Source organism: Schistocerca nitens, chromosome 7 (assembly GCF_023898315.1).
Source record: "Schistocerca nitens isolate TAMUIC-IGC-003100 chromosome 7, iqSchNite1.1, whole genome shotgun sequence".
In the NCBI taxonomy this organism is placed as follows: Eukaryota; Metazoa; Arthropoda; class Insecta; order Orthoptera; family Acrididae; genus Schistocerca; species Schistocerca nitens.
Window position 1 is genome coordinate 552,103,143 of NC_064620.1, and position 25,443 is coordinate 552,128,585.

Consider the following 25,443-nt stretch of genomic DNA (forward strand, 5'->3'; position numbering starts at 1 on the left):
AGTATTTAAAAATGGCAACTTGGTTTTGGAAGGAATCTAAACTTGCATGTGTGAGGAAACAATCTACATACCTAACATTATGTAGGTGTTGGTGATTCTCTGCATATTTTAAAAAAATACTACCTTGGAATGCTACAGCCAAACAATATCCTTTGCCAGTGCTTTGACTATATTTTACCATCTTCAGAAATGAGGAATGTTCTCACCAAAATTCTTTCTGTTCTTTCCAAAATGATATTGTACTGCCTACCCAACTTACTAAATGTACTGATACATCCTTATGACACCTTGTCTCCAAGTCCTTGCGACATCAATCATATCTATGTGAAATTGCTAGTTTCAGGACTTGTCAGTGTGTTTATTCAAATCCTGCCACTAGTATTCCTTTTTCTATTAGAGGCAACCTGTTATACCAGCCGTTTTGTATATCAATGTTTCTGCAGCCATCGTATGGTTTCTTATGCAAGTGTAAAGACCAGCCACCGAAAGCGCAACTTTTAAATTTGGTCAAAAACAAACTTGACCATCAGGCTTCAGAGAGCACAGCTCCACTCACCACAGTCAACTTTACGACTGCTTTACAATAGTTGCATAGATGGAAACCATCAATCCTACAAATCGCTTGGCCTTGCCCTCCGTTTGTCCCTACTTTCTGCCTACCTCTTCCTTAGCTCATTTCTAACCTCCCTCTGCTTTCTCACCATCATTTTACTTCAATATGAATTCACTTTATTTGGATGCCTATGAATGTATCTTCCAAGACCTACTTGGACACTCTCTTATACTATGTATCTTCTACACATCTAAAGGTAATTTTTTATGGTCTCCTCTATCCTGCAACCATATGTGTATTATACCCCAACCCCACTGATGGAGAAGGAACTACTAACTACTACTGTCATTCTCTCTCTCATCCACCCCACCCCTTCTTTCCACAGACACACACCCATCTTGATTTCTACATTCTGCCCCTGCACTGTACCATGTGGTGCTGTCTTTATCTCTAGAAATGTAACATTTAGAATTTAATCATCTAGCAGACTGAAGCTAATGCATGACGATGCCATGGAAAGGAGCTATACTCATTCTTTATTGACATAATAGAGTATGGATTATCTTTTATTATGTAATTCAATTTGAAAAGTATTTCAGTTTTATTGGCAACATGTTGATTTCCAGCGACTTTCATTTTTTAGTAGAGCATTAGTAACAATCTAAATCACAATACCTTTAATTTTATTGGTGCTGGCTGGTTTTAGTTATTCATAAGCATCATCTTACCAAAATTGATTTGAGTTGGTGATGGCTACCTTTTGGTAGTACACAACTGTTCTGAACACTGGCTCCTCATGTGGTCTGAGTAAATTAATTTTGGCCTTATGATGGTTGTGATAACCAAAACCAGTCATCAACAACAACACTAAAGGAACTGTGATTTAGACTGTTGCTATTTGTTCTTATTTTAGTTTTACATACTTTCGTTCATGTTAAGATTCACAAGCTTTTTTTTCTTAATTTATACTGTAAGTTGTATGGGCATTTGTAATGGTAGTTTACAATATTTCAGTTGATTTACTTACTTCAGTTTTTTGTTTAATAATAAATAAACATTTATGTTAACACACTTCGAACATCAGTATTTGTAAATCCTCATAACTGTTTTCTGTTGATCAGAATTATGCTTCAAATTTAGTATAATAAATACACAATTTCTAGAAGTAATCTTTCATGCAGTAAATCCAGAACTTCCTAGAATTCTTAATACAATATATGCTGTGTGATACCATTGAAATAATATATAGCAGTATTTGCAATTTTCATGAACAATTGGTTTGGATTCCCAGCACATGTTTTCAATCACATGTCTCATTGTTTTGTATGATCTCATAGGATTCTTCCATAATACAAGTAGTAATAATCCAATAATACTCATGTAATCAAATAAACTGATTTTATTCAGATTGTTACAAAACTACATCATGACGAAAGAAAGTAAACAAGGAACTGTCAAAAAGTAAAACAAGCAACAAACATAACATCGGCATGGTTTGGTCAGTAGATCAAAGAACAATATAAACACTTTTGATCTTTATCCACAGATGATGCCTCCTGTAATATTATTCTTTCTTTATGACTTGTCAACATATTTTGCTTGTTTAGCAATTTCTTGTGGATATTTTCTTTCCCATTATACTCCACAATTTGTTGTCTCTTCTAGTCCATTTACTTTGTTCCCCAATAACATGGCATTCATCTGTGATACTGCTATGTGTACTCACGAGACACTATCCTATGTCAGCTTATTTATGGGCCATCTGGAGGAATCCTTCCTCTCCAGTCAATAGATATAACCCCTTATCTGGACTCATGATACGGAAAACTTTTGCTCTTACCTCCATAACATCAACATCTACTCCCAAAATCTACTTCAGCTTGTCCTTCTCAACTCAACAAGCCAACTTCCTACATCTTCCGTGCCACATCCTCCTCTGAAACCAGTACTTCTGTTAACCAGCCACTGACCAGCACTCCTCTGATCACCCAATATCACCCTGGCGATTGAAATGCTAAACCGCATTCTACATCAGTGCTTCAACTACCTCTCATTGTGTCCTGAGATGAGGGACACCCTACCCACATCACCCAAAGTTGTGTTCCGGGAACCACCCAACCTACGGAATATCCTTGTCCATCCATATTCTAATCCTGCTTCCAGTCCTTCACCCCTTAGGTCATTCCCTTGAGATTGATGCAGATGCAATACCTGTCCCATACATCACTCACCACCTCCTACTGCCATCCAGTCACAGGCATTTCCTATCCTATAAAAGGCAGGAACATCAGTGAAAGCAGCCATGTTATACAAGGACCAGTCACATTAATGTGATACCCGAGTTTGACTTCAATGTGCAATAACCACTCACAGATTGACAGGTGGAAGCACTAGCAGGGAGAGTATATAAAGTGTGTTGGGGGTGTGGTAAACAGCACAGTCGCTGTTGTAATGCGGAAGCAGAGCGATTTACCTGACGTCCAAAAGAGCATGATCACTGGTTTGTGGGCCAACAGCCAAAGCTTTTATGAAATAGCTAAGTCTGAAAACAGTTCATGTGCTGCTGTGGTTAAAGTACACCATGCATGGCAAGATGGCACTATCCAAGACCAGCACCAAGGCATCTGTGGTGCACCGTGGGCCATAGATGACAAGGGTAAACGACAGCTGCGGAGATGTATATGGCTGAACAGACATGCAACTGTTGAGCAATGGACCACCTAAATGAACCAAGAAGCTATCAACAGTGTCTCTCAGCAATCATTCAGAGAAAGTTGCTGTGTAAAGGTCTCTGTAACAGCATGGCACCAAGTTCAGGCACCCATGCTGTTCATCAGGGATGAAGTCTGGAATTTGCATGCCAATACCACCCAAGTGAACCAAGAGTGTCTCCTCGACAACCACTCAGAGAACGTTGCTGCGTATGGGCCACTGCAGCAAGGCATCTGGTTCATGCAACGATTCTGTTCATCAGCCAATAAAGGCTGCAATTTGCAAGCCAATACCGCAACTGGACTTCCACGGAACGGCAACAGGTGGCCTTTCCAGATGAATCACATTTTATATTCCATTAGACACATGGCAAACACACTGCAACAGTGCTCAGAAAGTTCCAGGCCGGAGGAGGGAGTGTTATGGTCTATGAAATTTTTTGTAGCATTCCTTTGGTGATATCATCATTCTGGAAGGCACATTGTATCATACATATCGTTACAGATAATGTTCACTCCTACATGCAGTTTGTTTTTCCTCAGCCTGATGGAATATACCTGCAGGACAAAGCAACAAGTTACACAGCTTGCAGTATATGCATGTGGTTCAAAGAGTACCAGCACAAGTTTACCACATTCCCCTGGTCACCAAACTCCCCAGATTTAAGCCCAATCGAGAACCTGTGCGACAACATCGATCAGGCTGTTCGTGCCATGGATTCTCAACCAAGAAACCTACAGCAGTGTGCCACAGCACTGGAGTTGGAATGGCTCCACATCCCTGTCAATACCTTCCAGAACGTGACCGATTTTTTTCCTGCACGTCTAGCAGCGGTCCATTCTGCAAAAGGTGGTTATTCAGGTTATTCAGGCTTTTGACTGGTGCAGTTACTGCAGAGCATTCTATGTGCATGACAAGTAACTAACTGTCCACTTGCATGAATGACCACTGCTAAATCTCGCAAACAGCAAACATGACCATTGAGGTGCCAAACATGCAGCACACCACAACACAAATGATTTCAACAGCTTCTTCACTCTGCAAGCCATTTGGATACTCCCTTCCAGCACTAATTTCTCTGAACTATGAAGGTGGGAATTGTCTCATCTGCATTTTCTGCGCTATCACAATCTCCATGGCCTAAAACTCCACTAACCTGTTTCCCATGCCTCACTTTTCATATTTCCTTCTCTCCTCTGTCCACACCACTCCTTCTCCATCCAGATCACGTATTGCCTTCTCCCACTACTCTTCCTCCCCCCTCCTCCCACCCATGTAGGCATTCATTCTCTCTCTCTCTCTCTCTCTCTCTCTCTCTCTCTCACTCTCACTCTCACTCCTTTCTCCCCCATTTGTCTCTCCTTCCCCTTCTGTACCCATCTCCCTTTCTCTCTTCCCTTCCTGTCTCCCTTTCAATTCCACCTTCCTCTCCTTTGTGCCTCTCCATTCACCCCCTTCGTCTTCTATGCTGTCAGAGCTCTGAACTTCTTTCGTCTTGTTGTGCAGCCGTTTCATCATCTATGGACAAACTTGCCTCAAATTATCCCATTACAACCCCCCTGCCTTCTGTGTCCTTCCCTAGCTCCTCTCTTCCTCCATCTCCCTAGGTGACCGCTACCAATAAGCAACAGTCAGTCTCGCCATAGCCATGGGTGTGTGCATTTGGGTGTTTGTGTGGTTGTGTGTGAACATCCCACTAAAGAAAGAGCAATATACTCTGGGGCTAGTAAAAATATTTTCCAGCTGCATGCTACACATCAGTCAGCTGTAGGTGAGTGGTTGCCTTTCCTTTCTTTTACACACTATTTCAATTTTCTTATTTATCCCACGAACAGTGAACTGTGAGCTGTGTGAGCTAAAGACCAAGTTTCCACCACTATTTTGTAATGTGCCTTGTTACCTCAAGTTATCTTGTAAGCATCTCTGTTTTAATTTGTACAGTTTGTGCATTATATGTTTCAGACACTTACAGGGTGAGGAAAAAAGGAGTTCACAACTTTGGAACAATGCAGGAATTTACACAGATAACTTACAGAAGAATCAGTAGATGTGTCACTGTGTAGCAAACGACCTCAAATTTGATTCATGAGAAGCATCAGTACCCTATTCCGCCACCAGATCTCGCGTCCGGCCATCCTGATTTAGGTTTTACGTGATTTCCCTAAATCGCTCCAGGCAAATGCCAGGTTGGTTCCTTTGAAAGGGCATGGCTGACTTCCTTCCCTAAAACCGATGAGGTCGATGACCTCGCAGTTTGGTTTCTTCCCCCAAAATAACCCAACCCCAACCGCCACCAGAAATACCAGCATAGTGCACAGTTAAAATGGCCACTTTCACTGGTGTGGAGAGTGTTCGCTGTGTGTTTGGTTTTGTGAAACAAACTCTGCATCAACCGTTAAGTGTAAAATACACACTGAACACCCTAAGGAACCCACAAGCAGGCCTACAATTTCCTCTGGGCACAAGAACTTTTTTGAGACGTATTGTTCACAGCAACATGATAAGAGGTCTGTTCAAAAAATTCTGGAACTATGTCCACAAAATTTTTCTATCCTTATGTTTTACTTACTGTACATAGTCTCCTTAGAAATAGTCTCCTCCACAATTGATGCGTGACTCACAATGCTATTTCCACTTACAGAAACAGTCTTGGCACACCTCTTGCTGGATCGCATGTAGCACCATCTGTGAATTTTCTTTTATCTCATTTATAACTGTGAATCTTTGTCCTTTTAATGGGGTTTTCAACTTTGGAAATAAAAATGTCCACAGGGGCCAGGTCTGAAGAGTATGGAGGATGAGGCAGCACAGTGATTTCATTTTTAGTGCAATACTTATGCACCAACAGGGATGAATGTGTGGGTGCATTATCATGGTGCAAGAGCCATAAATTGTCTTACCACATTTCAGGTTGTTTCCTTCTCACATTTTCCCACAGGTGTTGCAACACGTCCCAATAGTACCACTGATTACCTGTTTGGTGTGGCACAAATTCATGATGAACTAATCCTTCAAAGCCAAAGAAAACTATCAGCATGACTTTCACATTTTACCTGGCCTGACAAGCTTTTTTTTTATTTTTTGTGTTGGAGAACCTTTCTCAACATATTGTGAAGATTGAGCTTCAGTCTCAACATCTTAACTGTACCCCATGTCTCATCACCAGTTATGAACATCTAATTCTTACTCACGAACATATAATTCTCATTTGTGCGATTCAAAAGCTCTTCACAGATTGTGAGGCGAAGGTCTTTCTGGTCTTGACTCATGAGCCATGAGGCAAGCTAGGTGGCACCATGATGTATACCAAGATTCTGTGCCAGTCTTCGACTGGCATGCACAATTTCATTGATGTTGCTGACGTTAGAATTTCCGGTAGATGTAGTAGGGCATCCTGAACGAGGTCATCCTTAACTTCTATTCGGCCATTGTTAAACCATGTGAACCATTTGTAACACTGAGTACTGCTTAAGCCCTCATTAACGTAGGCTTCCTGCATCATTTCGTGTGTCTCTGTAAGGGTTTTCTTGACTTTCATCCAAAATTAATGCAGACACATTGCTCCTCTAACTCTGCCATCTCGAAATTCACAAACTGTGTGGCACAATGTTCTACTTAGTACAGCAGCGAACAATAACTAATAGACATACAACAATGAAACTTTGGGAAGTCACATATTAAACACAGGCATATGCAGGGATACCAACTGCTTTTTGCTCCAACACCACTGGCGCAAAATTACAAATGTTCTGGAATTTTTTGAACAGATCCCATAAATCACCAGGCACCATGCAATGACGATTATGTTGGATGGGTTAGAGACAGATTTGCCTGCAGTCCTCAAAAATCAATATAATGTGCATCTATGAGACTGTCATTCCACAAAAGACTGTTCGGCAAGTGCTGCATAAACGTTTACACTTCAACCATACACATTCTCAATGGCACAGCACATTAGTGATGCAGCTAAGACTGCTCATGGGGAATTCTGTGCAGAAATGTTGCATTGGATAGAGGAAGATGAGACATTCCTGAACACAATAAACTTCTGCGATGAGCGAAAATTTCATATTAGTGGCATGGTGAACACCCAAAACTGCAAAATAGAGGGCAGTGAAAATCCACATGCAACCCTGAACATGTTTGTGACAGCCCCAAAGTTAATGTGTTTTGCGCCTCTAGCAAACTGAAAGTGTATGGCCCTTTCTTCCTCATGGAGAAAACTGTCACTGGTATTGTCTATCAGGATATGCTTGAAAACTTTTTAATTAGACATACTGATGAAGATGACTGGGATGATGGTTTACCACCAGCAAGATGGCGCACCACCTCATTTCCTCACAGAAGTTTGAGGTTTCTTCAATAATTGCTTCCCACGTCAGTGGACTGACTGTGAAGGCCACCTCACTCCCCAGACTTGACACCACTGAATTTCTAACCCCGGGGTTTCATTAAAGACAGTTAATATGTCCATCCCTACCTGAAAAATCAAATCTGCATTACTGTTGCACAGCTTATGCACGATTTGGTGCAACGAGTGTGGGAGGAAATTGATTACCGGCGGGATGTATGCCACGTCACAAATGGTAGTCACACTGAACTAAAATGGCACTTGACAATTTTGTATGAAATCTGATGTTATTTACTACACAATGACACATCTGCTGATTCTATAAGTTATGGTGACAGACTTCTATCTCATTTCAAAGTTGTAAAGTCCTATTTGACACACCCTGTGTAAGAACCAGGGAACTGAACATTAATAAGACTAATGCTGTTCTTGACAATGCACATAACGTATTAGATAATGTATTTCTTCAGCTACATACAGTGAGCTCCTGTTGTTAGAAAATTTTTATAAAATGCAGGGAAACTTGAAGATGGTGAACGGTTGGTGCAAAGAGTCACAGCTGTCTCTCAGCTATAAGAATGTAATCTAACGGATATCATCTGGAACAGTTTCCAGTCACTCTCTAAGTCTGTTTTGCATGTGAACTGCCTTACAACAAGTATGTCTGTTGACCTCCACACTATGAATCTGTGTTGCTATTCCTTCATTTTCTTTTCAGCTTTGTACCTTACTCTGAGAGAGAGAGAGAGAGAGAGAGAGAGAGAGAGAGAGAGAGAGACAGAGACAGAGATGGAGAAAGGGAGGGAAGGAGAATATATTTAGGAGTAAAAGAGACCACTCAGAAATACGAGAAGCACTGAATCATTGACAGGCCCACACAAAAGAAGAAGAAACATGCTAGCTTTTAAATTAAATCCTTTGTCAAGGTAGAGTGCACCACACACACACACACACACACACACACACACACACACACACCTGTGTCCCTACATATTGCGCCAGGTGGACACCTAATGCAAGGACTGTGTTTCAGACAGTCTACAGTGGGGTATGGGTTAAGCTGGGTAGGGTGGCCAGAGGGAGAGAAAGACAGGAGGCAGGAAGAGGGGTTGGGGGTGGGTAGCTAGTGGCTCGAAGGGAGGCAGCAGGGAGGGTTGGCAGGTGCATGGGTTAGGTGGGTGATGCATAGGTAATGTAGCCAATGGGGTGTGGCACACAATACAGGTGACATGGACTGGGAGGGGGTGACAGGACAGAGGAAGGAAAACTATTGGGTGGAGGGTATGGGGACAGTGGATTAATGGAAATGAAGAGGAGAAGGGCTAAATGAGTAAGGAAGTGTTGCAAGCATAGCTCCCATGGATCCAGAAGGCCTGGTTGTGAAATGGCAACTGAAATTAAGTGTGTTGTGTTCAGCTGCCTCTTATGCCACTGAGGTGGTCACTTTGTTCTTGATCACAGTCTGATGGATAGCTGATTGCCATACCAGCAGGAAAATCTGTGCAGTGATTGCAGCGGAGTTGGTACATGACATGGTTGCTTTTGCAGGTGGTTCTGCCTCTGATGGAGTAGGATAACCCTGTGATCAGACTGGAGTGGGAAGTGCTGACTGGGTGGATCGGACAGGTCTTGTGCCTGCGTCTTCATAGGGATAAGATCCATGTGACAAGTGGGAGTGGCATAAGAATGGACTAGGATGTTGTGTACGTTGAGTGGGTGGTGGAATATCACTTTACACCAAAAAAATTACTTCCATACAACTTGGCCATCCATGGGCAGTGCATAAACAGTGATGAGAACTCTCTTGCCCAGTGAGCTGAAGGTCTCATGAAGGCCTTTGCGGACAGGCATTACCCCCAAACACAGTCTGCAAACAGATTTCCTGTGCCATATCCTCACACATCCCTAATCCTCCCAACACCGCCAAGAAACAAACTGAGCCATATGATAAAAAGGAAAGTGGCAACTTTCTTTTTCATAATATTGTTACATTCCGTCTTGGACTTTCCATTGTTCAATTTTAACTGAACCATATGCTTAGCCAGGGCTTTGATTATCTGTCATTATGTCCAGAAATGAGATACATTCTACCCAAAATACTTCTCATTCTTCCTAAAGTGACATTCCATCACACAACCATCATATACAACATCCTGGTCCATCCTTATGCCACTCCCACATATCACTGTCAAGTCGCAGGTGCAAGACCTGCCCAATTCACCCATCCAGCAATTCCTACTCCAGTCTTGTCACAGGCTTATCTTACCCATAAGAGGCAGAACCACCCATGAAAGCAGCCATGTCACATACCAACTCCAATGCAATGACTGCACAATTTTTTATGTCACTATGACAACTTACCAGTTGACACTGATGAATGGCCACTGGATCCTTCCCTTCATCACTAGCTTTTCTAAACTATACAGATGCGAGTTATCCTCACAACATATCCTTCGCTCCTGCAATCCTCCTAGCCTCAATCTCCATTAACTCACTGCACCCACACCTCCACCAAACAGTTTCCCCTTCCTCTGACCTGTCACTCCCTCCAAAATCCACATTTCCATCACCTTCATCATGCACTGCAGTCCACTGGCTCCAGTACCTATGCAACACATGACTAAGAAATGCACCGATCACCCCTCCCTCCTGCATTCCTATCCAATAAACCTGCTGTCTCCCTTTGAGCCACTAGCAACCCACCCCAAAGGACAGAGGAGTGTGTGTGTGTGTGTGTGTGTGTGTGTGTGTGTGTGTGTGTGTGTGTGTGTGTGCATGCCTGTCGGTTACTTGATGCTTCCATTATTCAGTTAGAGGTCTCCTTTACTCCTAAATATTTATTTTGTAGAACTTTCCTTCCTATATTTGGAGAGAGACTATAAATAGACAAAAAGAAAAAAATATCTTTCTGTTGCACGATCAGTGATCAGACACTAAACTCAGTCACATCAGTCCAGTACCTTGAAATATATACTCACAGTTATTTCAAGTTGAATGATCATGAAATGTAGCCATAAGGACGCAGATACCAGACTGGGCTTCTTTTAGGGAAAGTCCTAAGGCAGTGTAGTTCACTAATTGAGGAGGTTGCTTACAAAACCTTTGAATATTATTAAGTGATCTGACAATTACCAAGTTGTATACAAACAGAGGAGATTAAATGAATGACTAAACACAATCATCATAGGTTTTCTAGTCAACAAGAGAGCATCACAGAAAGGCTTACTCTAGAAATAGCTGCATTTCAATAGCAGTCAAGAAAAATTACTTCCACAACTTATATCTGTTGTAATGACCACAGAAGGAAAATTAATTGTTTAGGTGAATACAGGTGCTTGCTGACAATGTTTTTTGTTAAATACAACTTGTAAATGTGGCATGAAGGAGGCAAAACAAATTTATACACCTTGTGTCCTCCACAATGCAGTGTAGGGCAGTTTTCAAAGGACATATGTAGATATACACATGCATATAAGCATAGTATGAGAATAAATGAACACGTCCTAAAAGGAACAGGACCAATTTACCTTATATTGAAGACGTCCAAGTTTAACTTCACTTTGTTTACTTTCAGCTTCATCTCCCCCCTCTTCAGCATTTTCGGTAAGTTCCTCCAGATCTGGTTGAACCTACAATCATACATAAGTTGTTTTATATGTAAGTCAGATATTATAACCTTTAATCAAGTTCCTAAAAAAGTCGTTGAGTTTCTGTGGTCTGTGGGTTTATTTTAAAATCAGATGGAGTAAAAATTGTAATTTTCTTACATTTTTGACTGATTTGTATATTAGGTATTGAAACATTAAGTTATTTCAAAGTTTACTGTAAACTACACTAAGATAGTTTCAAATTTTAGTACAGAATTTAACAACAAATTGTAATATGTGTTTAACATTCCTCATTACTTGTTCACAAGATGTTAAGAATGTACAAGTGGAATCTCTTGATATTACCTGAAGCACAAGCGAGGTCATTAATCACTTACCAAATGTGAAAACAGTTTCAGTATGTGACATATAACTGACAAGTATGTACTCATAAAAACATTGTACACACAATGTTAAAGGCATACAAAATATTGTCAATACATCCTCAGACCACAGATATACACTCTCTAAGCTACGATCTACCTAATGTCATGACTTAAATATTAATGTGCTATGCTATGTTTTTTTCTTGTATCTAACATAAATTTCCATTTCATTTGCCACTCTAAATCTCAAAGTGCAAAGGATGCTTTGTATCCAAAGCAACTTCTACTTTCCTTGTACTTCCTTCTCTTTCATTCCTTTCATTTATTGCTTTTAATTTTGTTTTACTGCAGATCACTCTCCAAGTAATCAATTATCCATGGTGAGACTGTACACATATTTTTAACTAAAAGTTTCTACATTTTTCATGATATACATTCCTACTATTATTTTAACAAACAAATATATGGAAAGGCAAGCAGTCAGCTCAAGCTGATCGATGTATGACATAGAGAAACAATTAACATCACAGAGATGTTACGTGTATCTGTGTGCTATGGTTCTGTCAGCTTCAGATACATAGTTACTTTTCTTATTTTTGTTTAGTATTTTTATCCTGGAATTTACATTATTGTAGTATTATTATTTTAACGTATTTTGAAACATTTCCTTGTTTGTTATTTAGTTATTGGTATATACGGAGCCATTCTAGTGAGATGTATGTGGATCTATTAACTGTAAGTTTATACACATTCCTGACACATTGACGTGTACACTATGGTGTACAAATTCAGTAATCCATTTTAAAAGTACAATAGTTTCAAGTTTTACACATTGACAAATGTAAGTACAACTGACCATATCTGTTAACAGTTATAACTGTAAGTGGCCAGCATCATAAATAAGAATTTACTAAAATACCACTGAAACAATAAGCTGATTTTCTTTCAAAGATAAAAGAAGCAAAAGGAAAAAAAAATCTGAGAAGCTAGTGAAGTTATTGAAAATGCAGGATGTAAAAGACATTATTATGCTGAAAATGAATGGGGATGGATGTGTGTAACAAGTTACGTGTATTGCTTGTATGACTGCTGTTATATTTTATAAACAATCAAATGTGCCAAAATGAAATACTACAAAATAAACTCAACTCTTCTAATTATAAAGTAACAACAGGCTGGTAACTTTGAATGAAAGTTAAAGTGAATGATGGCTTTCAAAAGGAATAAACAGTAAGAAGCTGGTAGAATTATGACTATTGATGGATTATCCAAGACAGCCATACATGACCTGCAACTCCACTGACACACACCAGGATACAATGAGAGGGAAATTAAGAGTGAGATGTAACAAAAAAAAAAAAAAAAAAAAAAAAAAAAAAGTGCTGGGAAGAAGAACCTGAATAATTTATGTTGTATGAAAGGCATTGAGATGATGGCTATAGTATAAATATGTTTTTTACCATGGTTTTGTATGGAATTTCTGTTTCCGACTCCTTATTTTTGCTTATAACACAGTAGGTGCCATGATGATACAAAAAGCTGATAGTGTTAGCACATCATCACATTTATGGTATGAGTTGCCTCCCAGGTCTTCCTTTGATAAAGTAGATGTTAATTGTGAAGTGTAGGGTTCAAGCACTAAAAGCCTTTTTGTCTTTTTGTTAATAGTAACGGTCCAAGAACCGCAAGCCTTTTTGTCATTTTCAAGTAGTAACTACTGAGTGCCATGTTGCTGAAAACACGTACCCTTGTAATATACAATAGTTTACTCTTAATGTGCCTGTCTGCCACTTAGTGCCTCCTCTATGAGATGAATACTAATCCATCCTAATTTATGTTGTTGATATCCTTACAAAGACATTCTACTGGCCATCCACCTTGTGACGAGTGGCTACCACACCATATTCAGCTGACAACTACCGTCTATGTTAGGGACATAGTCTATTATTACTTTGCATGAAGGTTATGAATAAGAAACTCATGAAACATTGCTACAAGATGACACTGTCAGTTGACTGATATCCCAAGAAGATTTCAGCAATGAAATTCACCAAGAAATCCTGCATTCCCATATACATTTCTGTAATTTATTTTATGACACGATTTTAGAAGCTACCTGAGAAGGCTTTACTAAATTGTATAATTGAAAAATTGTGCATTTATACTCCTGTGTTATTGTTTACCTCTTTTCCTAAGATTTACTGGCTGGGGTCATAGGTTACACACTGGCCGAGTGACAAAGATAATAACCTAATACTCTGCTCTATTATCCTTGACTAGAAGAAGGGATCAGTTGGTAGGACATATTCTGAGGCATCAGGGGATCACCTATTTTAGTGTTGGAGGGCAGTGTGGAGGGTAAAAATCGTAGAGGGAGACCAAGAGATGAATACCCTAAGCAGATGCAGAAAGATGTATGTTGCAGTAGGTACTGGGAGATGATGAAGCTTGCACAGGATTGAGTAGCAAGGAGAGCTGCATCAAACAACTCTCAGGACTGAAGATAACAACAACAACAACAATAACAATCCTGCCAAATCACAATCACTCAAAACTCTTAATGAAACACTTTGCACGTGTGTTTGTGCATGTGTGTATGGGCATGCATGGTGTGCTGAAGACTGCTGGTAATGTAACAAATCCAGTTACATAACACGAAATTACAAAATGGGTTTTACTTGTTTATTATTTTGCTACTTGTTTAAACTTGATCAATTTTCTTCTCCATTTCACTTTGTTTCCAGGAAATCAAGTTTTCAGGACTAAAGAAATGAAATAACCTCTTCAGCAAATATTTGAGCAACTACTCTTTGTCTCCTCATTTAATATAATCTGACAATGTATTTATATATTACTTACTATGATGGGTTTGCAAATGGTTTGTTTCCTCCAAAACTGTACACGTTCCTGACCATCCAACATCTTTATAATGCCAGACAGAAATTATGGCACCATATGTCACTTGTCTCTGTGTCTGTGTTAAGAAAAGCATTCCATAATAAATGGAAATGTGTGAATCTTTTTAGACAAAAAAGTGGGTAATAATATGGCACATTGGAATCCTGAATAAAACCAACCTGCTTTCAGAAAAATATGTGTTGCATTACTTATTGAATGCGCCTCATAGAACAAAGATGCAGATGAGGATGACAAGTGTGTCAGGATGCCAAGCAGTAGTTATAAAAGAAAATGAACTTCATGTTTATAGAGTAAACAAGAAGGATGCACATTCAAACAATCAGCAATCTAATGAGATAAAATTGCCAACCATTGAAGATCGGGGGGGGGGGGGGGGGAAGGGGTGGAAAGGGAGGAAGTTCAGGTAACAGACATTTGCCAATGACTGATACCACACTGTTTAACCCAAGAACAACAGGCTCAGTGTTTGCAATTCTGCTAACAGAAGCTCATAGATTTTATTTTGGCAAGTCAAAATTTATGGCAGTGAAACATGACTGCAAAAAATTTGATTAGGATACAAAGTGGAGCCTCGCAGTTTAAGGAGAGCCAGCATTAATGAAGTGAGCAAGAAATGTGGGCAAATCAGTGATGTACTGCAAAATTTCCTATGCATCAAGTGGATATATCTTCAATAACACACTTGAAGAAGAAAAGTAACTGAAGGCTGTTATGTTTGGGTTTGATTTACTAAACATTTCAAAATCAGGAGAAAAGGTCAAAATTGAGCATATGTAGAATCCTGTTCCACTACTACAGTATGCTTCCTCACAGGATGACTATAAAACAAACATATATTGATGACACCCCTGTCACTATACTTACAAGTATTCCCCAAATCAGATCGCATACAGGCTGTCTGATATTTGTCTAATGGTAGTTTGATTTAGTCATTATTTCAATCTGACTACTTAGTTTACACTTGCGACTGCCAGCTACTAGTTTACTGCTTGCAGATCATGTCTGCAGGAAGGCATCATCTATTTTGCTTCCAGTGTAGACCTAGCTTATCCACATTACAAACTGAGTAATTTTTTACATGTTTTCACTTTCACAAGGCTTTGTCTCATAATCAATTTATATTGTGTACATTTTTAATTGTGTGAAGTATTTTATCACACATCTTTTTCTTTCTTTTTAATAAGATTATCTGCTGATGACTTGGTAATAAATAAAAACTGATAATAATAGCATTTGAGTAACCAGAGCTTGAAATATTTAAGAAAACATGAACCTACATAATTTCTTTCTATTCTCAAAAATGATGAAACTGACATTGCTTATCTTGCAAAGCAGTTCTGTACCACCTTCCCAATTAAACATACTTTGGAACCATTGCTAAGATGATGCACAAGTTTCACTTACTCATTATTTGGAGAAGATATAAACACATCTTTTCAGGAATAAAGGAACTTGCTTTAATGACATAATACCTTAGTTGACCATCTTAACTGATTGAGATTAGAACTCAGACAGCCAAACCCTTAGATTTGAAACTTTTTCTTGTTTCAGATGACAATGTTACTTTTACAAGTGTGGTAGAATAAAAATATAATTTGCTATCAATTGCAGTTTAGTTACAAAAATACAAGGTGTACAACTTTGCTTCCGCCATTTGCCGATAGGTGGCAACAATGGTAAGTAGCAGTCGAAAGAAACAGATCGAAACCTTATTCAAACATAAGTCGATTTGTGTTTGTATCATAAAGTTGTTCTTGATTGAAAATATCAATTTATGGTCCTAATTCTCATCATTTGCAGAAGGTGTTACTGTTTTGTTTCAATATGAAGAAAACAGCGGCTGAGTTTCATCGAATGGTCTCAAGTAGGTATGGTAAGGACACTATTAGTGAAAGAACATGTCGTTAGTAGTTTCAACCCTTCATGAATGGTGATTTTAATGTCATTGACAGGCACAGTGGTGGAAGAGAGAAAGTTTTCGAAGATGCAGAATTGGAGACATTGCTGAGTGAAGACTCACGTCAAACTTAAAAAGAATTGGCACGATTAGTGGGAGTGACACAGCAAGCCATTTCGAAACGTCTCAAGGCTATGGGCATAGTTCAGAAAGAAGGAACTTGGGTCCGGTGTGAGCTGAAACCAAGAGACATTGAACGGCGTTTGTGTGTTTGTGAACAGTTGCTTCACAGGCAAAAATGGAAGGGAATTCTGCATCACATTGTGACCGGGGACGAAAAATGGGTTCATTACGATTACCCTAAATGCAAAAAATCATTGGGATATCCTGCTCATGCTTCCACGTTGATGGCCACACCGAATATTCATGGCTCCAGTGGTGGGACCAGCTCGGTGTCGTGTACTATGAGGTGTTAAAACCAAGTGAAACAATCACAGGTGTTCATTATTGAACACAATTAATGTGTTTGAGCAGAGCATTAAAAGACAAACGGCCGCAATACAGTGAGAGGCACGATAAAGCGATTTTGCAGCACGACAATGCTTAACCCCACATTCCAAATGAGGTCAAAACATACTTGGAAACTTTGAAATGGGAAGTCCTACCCCACCCGCCATATTCTCCAGACATTGCTCCCTCTGACTGTCACCTGTTTAGATCAATGGAGTACGGCCTGGCTGACCAACAATTGCAATCTCATGAAGAAGTCACAAACTGGATTGATTCGTGGATCACTTCAAAAGATGAACAATTTTTTTGACACCAGATTCATACACTGCCCGAAAGATGGGAAAAAGTAGTGGCCAACAATGGAAAATACTTTGAATGATACATGTGTAACCAATTTGTTTCATTAAAGCCTCAAATGTTGGGGAAAAATGGCAAAGGAAAGTTGTACACCATGTATAATCAAGATATGAAAATTTTATTATATTGTATGGTCTTTATTCTCTTAAAAGGACACTAAAGGCAGGCATAAGGAAGAGTATTTCCTTCTGTATTCTCAGTCTCTATTCTCAGTTTTCTTATAATATTGCTATGATATGCTCATCTCATACCTTAAACTTCAAATATGAAGATAAGAATGAAAGTTGTGAGGTTGTAAGTGAATGTAATTTTTACCAACATCAAGCTAGAAATTAGAGTATTTAATTGGATTAAAAACAGAATGCTCCAGTTTTCATTTCAAACATTCCTCCAAAGGTAGCCTTGAACTTGGCCATCCATATTTATGATTTCCGTGGATCTGAGTGCTCTACCTCTAATGACCTTGTCATTGACAAAACATAATCATCCCATCAGTATATCTAATTTTGGCTAATTAGAACTGTATGTAATTAATAACAACAAACATTTTTAAAGACACCTCATATATAAATGATAGAAACTGTTTCTTTTATTTAATGACTCTTTTATCAATATTTTTCAACAACATGCTCTTTTTACATATATATCCTGATATACCATTTTGCATGACTCTTGAATATTTAGCACAGTTAACTGCACAATTTGATAATTGTTGTAGACTTTTACTATATTATAGCCATTCAAATTCTAGTTCCTCTGTCAGCACAAAGATGACAGGCTTGTCATTTCAATATACTGTTGTAAATTTTAAATGAAAATGTAACTAATTTAATGAAAAATTTCTGAAACTGAATAAATTCATTACTACAGCTGCTCATTATAGTTAGAAAACATTATTTCATTCTTCTTCTTTGATTCCAAAATAAATTTCTGCCTAAGGCCCATCAGACCACCACCTATTTCCGGGCTGTTGTACACATTCTTCTTCACGTAGTATAGCTATCTTAGAAACACAGTTATAAGAACTTTTAAAATACTGTCAATGTTTATACCAAAGAGAATGCTTATTGTAAGCTCTCTACTTCTTTTACAATGAGGATGGTTACATGACAACTTCCCAAATTTTATTTTTCTATCCTGCTTTAACTTCTGTCTTTTTGTACTGGTGCTGCATTTCTTTAACTTTCATTGGTCAGAATCATGTTTTGTCTCTTCTCTCTACCATCTATCCAAAGCAAGGCGAATGCAGAAATGTTTTCTATTACATAATGGAAGTCATAATGCCCATTGTGTTACATATTTGGTAAGTAGTTATAATAAATTATTATGAAACTTGAAACAGGAAAGAAAATGATGGGATTATAACTGTAGCCTCTGGTACTTTTTACTTGGAGAATGATCATTCTGTAAGGTAGGTTGTCAAATACAATGAAATTTTAATCATAGGCTTTTTGAAGTTTGACCATACTTTCTTAACTGAGTAATGAAGTTGTAATAAACAAATTAACATTAAAAAGAGAAAGGAAAACTGATACTGAGCATGGAATATTAAAAAGAATTTAAATGTCATGCAGTGTTTGGTACCCATAAGCTGTGTTGGCAAGAAAATTTGTAACATTAGCAAGTAACAACAGATCTCTTTGGGTAAGTATCATTCTATTGAACACATGATCTCATAATAGTTGCTAGTACAAGCCGTGCAATAAGTAAATCATGCCTGATTTGAAGCCTTCTGACTAAATGCATTTTTTCGGATCCTGGCAGTGCTTATGTGATTAAAGTCCAGCTCATATTAAAAACCAAGAATCTGTCATGATGACAGAAACAGTAATGGCACAATGATAATATTCTACAAACTATGAAATCATTCTTTCTGGTCATGGAACAGTGCAACATGTCTTTTGAGAGTACTGGAACCATGCTAACATATCATATTTAACAGATCTAATACTGGAGATAAACAAAAACTTAAGCCAATCAAGAACTATCTCCTATGAAGAATGGAGAATGGTTTTAAAGATTATCCAGCTTCATGAAATGCAGCTACATGCAAGTTGTTGATCAGTTGCTATATGTAAAATGCTGTCTTTTTTTACTTATATGCTACACATCTCATAGAGAAAACTACTTTCAATTTTGCAGCATGTGATTTCTGTAGTCTTTTGATCTTATTTTCTTTTTTTCTTTTGCCACACAAGAAAAAATGAAACAAAAAATGAAAGCTAAAATTTTTTGTTAGAAACAGAAGCTCTAAGTACATTATAGAAGCCTCTCTTGGAAAGAGGCTTCAGTAATATACCTTTGTTCTTTGGGGGACTGATGTAACTGATTTTATTTGTCACTGTGTTGTTTGTAAAATATGTTTAGTGGAGGAATAACTATAATGTTGTGTGAAATACTAGAATATGTAAGTATTGTTACCTTATGAACAATATAGATATAAGTATGTATACCTGTGACTGTGTGGTGACAGAAAAGATTTGAGAGATTCCAACTGCAGAATATACAATCACTTGAAAACAAATTAAAAATTTAAAAAGAGTTCATGGTGTCTACCTTAAGATAATACTTAAAAATGCCAATCAATTGTCACTATACAAACCAGGACCCTCCATATAGTGAAGGATGGCATTGCAAATACGTCAAACATTAACAAATGAGTAGGAAAGTGTAAAATAGAAATTAAATGGTTGTGAAACATCACTGATAACTTTGACTGCAACAAAAATTGAAAGATAATACTTGTTCCACAATACATATGTTACAATGCACTTGATATCATGAAATAAGGTTCTTGAACTCATTAAAAATGCATGAAATGTAAAAGAGAAATCTATGAAACAAGCATATTGATATATTTATGAGTAAAGTATATATGATAAACAAGTTGCAAGCTTTTTCTTTCATTTTTTGTGTGGGGAGGCGGAGAGCATGTATTTGTCATTTGAAAGGAGAAATGAAACTACTGAGATTCACACAAATGTCACAAATAGGTACCTCAGTAAGTAGGCCACAAACATCTATACACAAGTTGTGGAAGGAACTTAGTTTTAAAAGACTACTTTTTCTCAACATCTGAGGACATTATTTTTAATAAACACCCACTACAACCAGAAATTAACAGTTGTAAATATCAGTGAGGGTTTATGCACATATTTTACATCCAATACTCTTTTGTTTCTCATATATTGAAAAAAGTAGAGATGCAAAGTTTTGTGGTTGTTGGTCAACATTCTGCCCATCCTCAATGCCGAAAGTTTGTGGTACTGTTTCTGGGAATCTCTGTATTAGTGTTGTATTGTGCTGACCCAGAAATGTCTATAAGTCCTTTGTGAGTTCTGAATTTGTAAAATAAAATTTATCTCTATTGACTTGACCCACTCACTGCACTACACATTCACTCACAACTGACTTCTGCTCTTACTCGTCTTCAACATATACATCTCTTTGGTCTTCTCTAAATTATATGCATCACTCTATCTGGATTAAAACCTTCAACTCCCTAAAATGGTATAACACTGCAGGACTCATCAGTAAAAACACCATTCTCCATGAAGATGGAAGTTGGATCGCCAAAATATTGAGTCAAGTTGATTTTAGGATCGAGCAGCAAACCCGAAGAGACTTAGACTTATTACACCGGAAAGCCTACGAAGTCACATGACACTGAATAACTTGCACCAGGAAAGAGAGTCAATAATATGTGTTTTGTTAAAATGCTCACAGTCAAGCTGTATTGGAGTATTGGCCCTGCTTGGGAAAATGGTAATGGTATGTGGGACACCTGTGAGAGTGCATGAGTTTCTGCCACATCACTGGTGACATGATGGTGCTATCAGAGTCTGAACAAAAATATTGGGTCTATAATACCATCAGAGTGCCCACAGTTCAGTGACATACAAACATGTTCAGAAACTTGAATTACAGGCCGCTGCTGTGACAGAGAGAGAGCATCTTCATTACCATGGCAAATGAAATATCAGCATGACAGCTGTGCTCATGACAGGCAAGACACACAATATCAACACATTTGTTGCAGCTATACTATGGGTTGCTGGCACTGTCATCGAGGGTAACATAGTTGGCTGGTAATTAAAAGTGTCTTGACTCCTGGATTTCATCCTGGCTGCAGCTTAAATTTTGAATCATGTTTGGAAGGAAACCCAGAGAATCAGGTAAAGCACTGTTTCACATCTCTTGTATTCCTCTTTTACCACATATCTATATTATGATTATTTGTATTTTTTAAAAGTCAGGGTAGTTGGGAAGGACAGCATATTGAGAAAAAAAAAGAGTAACACATCTCTGTGACAAAACAGTACTTTTCACATGGAAGTTAAACTTTAGAAGAAACTTTCCATGAATATAAAATCAAATACAGAGCTCAAAACATCCGAGAAATCTGTAAAGTTGTATTTACAGCACCCCTACTCTTATACTCTTATTCAATTGAAGAATACTAATATGTGGGGAAACCTCTGTGAAATGGGCAGAGGGCTTAAAAAGAAGAACAAAGTTCAGATATAAATGTGGTCAATTTTTCTTATTTTCTTCGCCACAGACATTATTTTATGTTAAGTGTTTGCTTTGTTTCTGTCTTCCTGTTTCCATATTTCCAAAAAAATGGTTCAAATGGCTCTGAGCACTATGGGACTTAACTTCTGAGATCATCAGTCCCCTAGAACTTAGAAGTACTTAAACCTAAATAACCTAAGGACATCACACACATCCATGCCCGAGGCAGGATTCGAACCTGCGACCGTGGCAGTCGCGCGGTTCCAGACTGTAGCGCTTAGAACCGCTCAGTCACCCTGGCCGGCTCATATTTCCTGCTTGGTTCTACAGGTATTTTTCTTTTCTTTTCAAACAATGTCTTCTGATGGCTAAATGAAATGCTGAAGATGTCTACTATTAGCTCTAACATAGGCTTCTAAATGCCGCATCATGGATTGTCTCACTGACTTCCATATTCCAGGTATCAGATGAAATCATTCTTGAATATGCTGGCAAAGAATGTCGACATTTGCAACTGGTTTTGAATACTACATCCTTTAAATTCCCCCTAAAATAAATATCCAATGGACTGAGATCAGGAGTTTGAGCTAGACAAAATGTTGCTGCCCCACAACCTATTCACTTATTTGGGAAATGCTGGTTTACAATTGTTCTTGCTTGTAGGACAATATATGGTGGTGCCTCTTGTGCATGAACAACATGTTCTGATGTCAGTGTAGTGGAACTTCTTCTAGGAAAACATTTATATGTTCCATAAACAATCCAGTTTAGCAGCCCATACATTAAAGCTAAACTGTTGTTGATTCTTGCTTCCAAAACTGCAAAAGAATACATAAGTGTTGTGAAAATTCTGCATTCCATTCCTAGTAAATTTTGCTTCATCACTGAATTGTATTGTAGACAGAAAATGTTGGTCCAGGGCACACATCGCCAGTAACCAAGTACAAAGCGGTTTCCTGGGTTGAAAAACTGTTTCAATAAGATCTTGCCAATCTGAAGATGGTATGGATAAAGGAGTTACTCTCATAACAGTTTCCACACTGTTACTGGGGCCATGTTCTCAGTTTCTGCTGCCATTATTGTCCTCAATATGTGGAAGTACTTAAACACCTAAATCAGGTGTCCTGACTGTAGCTCATGTATTACTCCATCAAGTGTGTGTGTGTGTGTGTTGATGTAAAATACATTTAGTACGTGATGAGGTACTTAAAAGAACAGAGATCTTTCCTAAGAGCTATGTACTGTTCATCAGTTTTTCTTTTTCTTTTTGGAACACAAATTTCACATGTCTAAAGTACTGCCATCATACATAATACATTTGTTCATACATTTTGTCTGCAGTGATGGTGAGCAGATCCTCCCCTATTTTTTTCTTGAGAACTTCTATGTCATTAAATCAGTACCATTTCGTGCCCCTTCTTATTCTCGGGAACAAGAAGAAATCAAATTGAATATGAATATCCTTCCAGGTATCTTGAAAAATGTTATTTGTTTGATCACAAACTAGCTTTCGGTTTCCTAGGTCATCATCAGGAGGCAACTGCATGTCACAACTACATATACAATGTTGCACAATTCATACACATATAATTGATGGAAATAGAAAACATATCAAATGATGAAAGCAGAGTGTTTACAAATGAATGTATTATTTTTTTATATCACACAGATTTTTTAATATTTTTCAACAAATGGAAAATAAAGTTCTTCATGCTCTCAGGGAATCAATAATTTAATAAAAATTTGCAAAAACTGACATAATGTCCTTTGAAAAACTCCAAAATGTATGGTTGTAAAAGAGAATTTTTATCACTTGTCTTGATTACATTACTTTTTAAAATGACCAGTTTCAGTTCAATATGAACCCTCCTCAAATCTAATTGTGTAGGTTACAAGATTTCAACTCATCCCTCTGTCAACAAAATTTACATGCTACGTCATAGGATAAAAATATTAATTTTTTACGTTACACAGAAATTTTTACATTTAACAAAATATGAAAATAAAGGTTAAAAGTAATTATTGTAATGTAACATATGCTAACTGAAACTTAATTAACACAGGCAAAAAAAAAAAAAAAGGGGGGGGGGGATCTGTGCTTGGTCATTTAAAATTAAGCTGGCTTTCTGTGTCATACTCCAAGTGGTGTCATGTTCCTGCTTTTCTTAACAGTATGTAAAACATCACAGTTACAATGTATGTGTGGTTTCTGCTAAAACGAGATCCACAAAGGTTAAATCTGTCTTTCCTAGTCTCCAGCTTCTCTCATGTTTCAGTAACATAACTGCCACTGATTGGCCAACATAGTGCATGCAGGTCATTTCACATTTGCTGCTCAGTGCCAAAGATTTCACTTTGTTTTTACTATTGAATAATAATTTAGCTGCACTGCTGTTCTTGTAAAATTCAGCTCTGTAGTACTGACTCTTTAACTTTTTCACAAAGTTATCATTTTGCCAACATGTGAATTCGTGGAGCAATTTTTGTAACCACTGACTAGTTGCACTTGGTCAGAATACACAGGTGATGTAATTTTATGCATTTTCCTTTCTCATAGGTATTATCAATCAGGTTACAGATATAGCGATTACTTAAAGTGTTATGTTTAGTAGCCTGTAATTCAGTGTGATAGGCACTGTCAAGGTACTACATCACTTCACACCAGTTCTATTATCTTAATCTGCCTTTCAAAATGAATTACAGACTGCCAGACTTATCACTTTCAGTCAAACCAGCCTTAGGCATGTGCAAAAGGTGCAACTGCACACGGTCCTGTGCTTCTTGCAGACCCACACAAAGAATTACAAGCTTATTTTAAAACTCACCTGAAATGTTGGTAATATAGATAAATTGAAAAAAAAAAAAAAAAGTAAGGTGTTTCTGAAAAAACTTTTAATTTTAACACAAATGTAATTTAATTGAAGTATATACCCATTGTGACATGATTACATGGCTACTGGTCATAGAAAACTATCATTGCATTGGAGTTGAGGGAACCATGGAGTATGATAAGGACGCATGTCACAGAAAGCTACAGTACTGCCTCATCAGAGTTGCGTGAACCAAGGAGTATGATAAGGATGCACAATAGTAATATATATTGTTAACATATGGATATTGCTCATTTGTAAATTAAAGAGATACAGATTGTCTCTCAGCACCCCTCCATGACCAAATCATTGTTGTGGCTAACAGTCAAGTGTACATTGCTTGGTCAGCAGGTGTCTCTCACTGAAATTTGTTCATTATCATGAGTCTAAATGTACATTTCCAGTTCATACCACTTCCTGCATTGTATGTGTGTGTGTGTGTGTAATGTGTTAAGATATTGTGTTTTTCCTGTGTTGTGGAGTAAGAAAATGCTACAGCTTGAACAATTTTTGAACTCACAAACGACATCTTCACAAATTAAGTATGCTTAAATGATGATGGCATTAAAAGTAGCCTCTCATCACTTGGTGCTTTAGATAAAAATGAGAATGAAATATTGGGATGTAAACCTCCTCTTATCCCATATTCAGGTAGGCCTACCAGCAACAATTGTGAAATAATCATAAACCTGGACCCAGACACTTGGCCTAATATGTTAACATCCTCTGTGAGAGATGAAATCTGTCAGAAAGGGCCCTACTAAAACTATGAATTTTAATTTTTTA

At 37.9% G+C, this 25,443-nt stretch overlaps 1 protein-coding gene across 6 annotated transcripts in view; it reads right to left on the bottom strand.

The window, feature by feature from the left end:
* The window catches only part of LOC126194911 (synaptotagmin 1), a 1,052,777-nt gene that overhangs the window by 99,585 nt on the left and 927,749 nt on the right, over positions 1 to 25,443 (bottom strand). For all 6 annotated transcript variants that reach the window (XM_049933275.1, XM_049933273.1, XM_049933272.1 and 3 more), the window contains one exon: positions 11,144 to 11,245. In XM_049933275.1, the coding sequence (XP_049789232.1) occupies positions 11,144 to 11,245 (102 nt within the window). The remainder of the gene's footprint in view (positions 1 to 11,143; positions 11,246 to 25,443) is intronic.